Below are 3,042 nucleotides of genomic sequence, written 5' to 3'. Positions count from 1 at the left end.
ATGTAATGCATTCCATAAGACTCAAAGAACAGCCTAAAATAAGAGTCCGAATGTAGTAATTTATGAGGCCGATAAGAGCTTCAAAAAGAGTCTGAAATGATCCATATAGGTATGAGGCCAAAAATTGTTTTAAAGAGTCCAAAATGAGCCGTACATGAGGCCAATAAGACTCCAATATGACTCATATTGAGGCTCATTTGATGTATGAATTTAAGCTCATATACATACATACATAAGGCGACCTTCGGAGGAAGGCAATCACCCTCATATCGGACACCTAAATGAGCTCAGTATGAGCGTAAAGGCTCCGAAATAGGAGTCCATTTACGACTCCAAATGTTTGCTGGGTTTACTTCAATAGTCATAATCCAAAAAAAAATTAAAATATTGGATTAAGTATGCAAAAATTACCGCTCTTCTTACATTAAGATCGACCTATCTCGGTAGCCTGTGATAGGGCGTTTGCATGACTACAAAAAATCAATTGTAGCCTTTAACGTTACTCAATTTTTTTAAGGGCTGTGCTCTCTGCGCGGATGCTACCTGTGACCATTACAGAAATACACTCGTAGGTCTGCCAACGCGCCTGCCGAGGGGCGGCGGCTGTTAGAAAAAACTTTTTTAAAATTAACATATAGCCGGACCAAGGATTGAACCCAGCACCTACGGAAAGGGTGTACGCACCTCTAACCACTCAGCCACATGTACCACTAAATCTATACTAACTAAAAACAAGTGCGATGTATATACGTGTTCGGTTAATTTATGTTAATATTCATTACCAGCACTAAATGATCTGCAATTTGCCAGTATTTCACTGTTGTTACTTTCATAGCGAGTCATTATAGCGTGCATCTCTTCATAGTAGTCCCAAACTGAAGGCATTCCAGATTTTACTAGTTTTCTTTCCTTTCTGCAAATATTCGAAAATTGTATTCATTCGAAAGTAAATTTGTTATAAACCGGCTACCGGTAGCGGGCGACCATATTTTGCATTTTCGTCTTTATATCCCTCATATTGTAATAGTAGTCCATTAATTCCATCTCTGCAACCATCTCTATTAAGACATGGTGGTTCTTCTTGAAGGCGCGAAGTTTGTCCACCTTCTCCTCCCATATTTGCAGTAATGCCTTTTCACCGCCTTCTTCCCATCTATTGCGTCGTCTCTTACCTTTCAGAAAATTTAATAAATACCTTGTTTTGGAAATTATAAAATAGACATATATCCTTACCGCTACTGTTTTCCATCTCTGTTTTGGGTTAATTACAATTTCAATAAACTAATTAAAATATCGCAATTAACTCCTAATTGATCAATTTAAATTGTTGTGTAAACGAGAGCTTAACTTTTTTGCTATTACTTTTAGAGATGAGAAATAAACTTCCGATATAGAATAATCGATTATTAAAGTCGATAATTAGGATCGTAGTTCGTTTAATTTATCATGTTTTAAATATTAGGGGTCTTCATATAAAGCGATAAAGGGATAAATTGCTTAAATTTTCAGTTCATCTGCTTTCTTTCATGAACGCACCTTGGTAGATAATTCCATAAAATTGTTTATTACACGATGACGTTACGATAAACGCTCGTATTAGAGCCAATTACGATAAACGCTCGTATTAGAGCCAATTTACACGACGACTTTTCACCCTGCGTTTTTGGCACGTTCCCTTTTAAAAAAGTCTTCGAAAATCCTCGTGCAAGATACCTTTTTTCTTTGCGGCGTTTCTTGCGTATTTTTGACATTTAAACGTCAAATTTTCTTTGGTCAACTCTTTCGTCCTCAATTTTAAAGCGGAGCAAATCTCGAACTCAAAGCAAAAATACGAAAAAGTGAACTCGATAAAAGCGAAAAGTCAAAAAAACCCCTCGATTTCGCTGCTTGCCTACCCCGCTGACTTCGCTACACTTCTTGCCAACAAGCTCGACACGCATGACTTTCCACCCAGGGTGAAAAGTCATCGTGTAATTTGGCTCTTATCCTTTCCATACGCCCGAAAGATGTATTGTTGTGAATGAGTGTGGTTTTTGTTCACATTTATCGGATCTCATTCGACAAGACCGACTCGTAATAGAGAATAACAGAATGCAAGCGGTTATCGTGCATCGTACGAATTCATAATAGGGGGAGCTATATGGCTAGTAACGTTTCACAAGTAATGTGTGAGATTAAATTGAAAGGTAAAACTGATTGTGTGTCGTCAGCGTAAATGCAGCTTAAAGCGAAGCGCACATTGGCGCGATTCTGTCGTTGGGAATCCGCAAGCCCAAAAATTACAACAATGCTACCCATACATTTTAATGCGCTAGCGCACACTTGCACGATTCCGTCGCTGCGAATTTTTCGAACATTCAATGTTCTTCTCTATTGACGCGTTCGAAACGCGGCTTGCAGCGTTTTGAAGGCGTCAAAGAAGAAGAAGAAAGGTGTCACAGCAATAAAGGCAAAGAAAAAAAAACGTGTAATGTACAAAAACTAATAAAAACGTTCGTAATAATAGTATTTTGTACGATTTGGGCACGCCGAGTGCGAAAATACACGAAATACAGGGAAAATTGAGTGAATTGTACATCGGAAATCGACGCGAAAAAATCCCTCAAGTGTGCGCACGTTTGCGGATTCGAAGTTAACAGCCGAATTCGCAACGTATTCGCAACGACAGAATCGCGCCAATGTGCGCTTCGCTTTAGTCTGCGCTTATTCATGGAAATTTTGGTCGAGGCGATTTTTCATATTCCCTTTTGGTGTTGCTCGTTTGATTTGCACACGGCGACTTTTTTTTATGCAATTCTTGTTGTCATGATTCAATGGCTGCGTTTCTTTATACATTCCGGATAATCCCATTTCACAGCCGGAATAAACAGAATACGTTTCAAATATACGTTAACATATCACCAGAACGTTCTAAAGAAAAGGTAAACAAAAGTTTATTCCAAACGTTCAGAATAAATAAAGGAATGCAGCCGATAATACATGGTTAGATAATTATTGACAGCTGCGGCTTGACACTCCCTTACAAAAGGTTACATTTACGAA

General features: G+C 38.4%; 1 protein-coding gene across 1 annotated transcript; it reads right to left on the bottom strand.

Annotated features, from left to right (window-relative positions):
* Positions 1–314: 314 nt before the first annotated feature.
* LOC118753465 lies at positions 315–1,379 on the bottom strand. The gene is made up of 3 exons (XM_036488349.1): positions 1,234–1,379; positions 971–1,172; positions 315–913 (listed from the first exon to the last, which is right to left on the bottom strand). The coding sequence occupies exons 1-3, from the start codon at positions 1,247–1,249 to the stop codon at positions 769–771; spliced, it is 363 nt and encodes a 120-aa protein (XP_036344242.1). The 5' UTR covers positions 1,250–1,379; the 3' UTR covers positions 315–768.
* Between the last annotated feature and the right edge of the window lie 1,663 nt (positions 1,380–3,042).

This window comes from Rhagoletis pomonella, unplaced genomic scaffold (assembly GCF_013731165.1).
Source record: "Rhagoletis pomonella isolate Grant_MI unplaced genomic scaffold, Rhpom_1.0 Rhpom_scaffold_02502, whole genome shotgun sequence".
Taxonomy (NCBI): Eukaryota; Metazoa; Arthropoda; class Insecta; order Diptera; family Tephritidae; genus Rhagoletis; species Rhagoletis pomonella.
The sequence above is the reverse complement of the archived record's forward strand: the minus strand, read 5'-3'. Positions and strand labels throughout refer to the sequence as shown.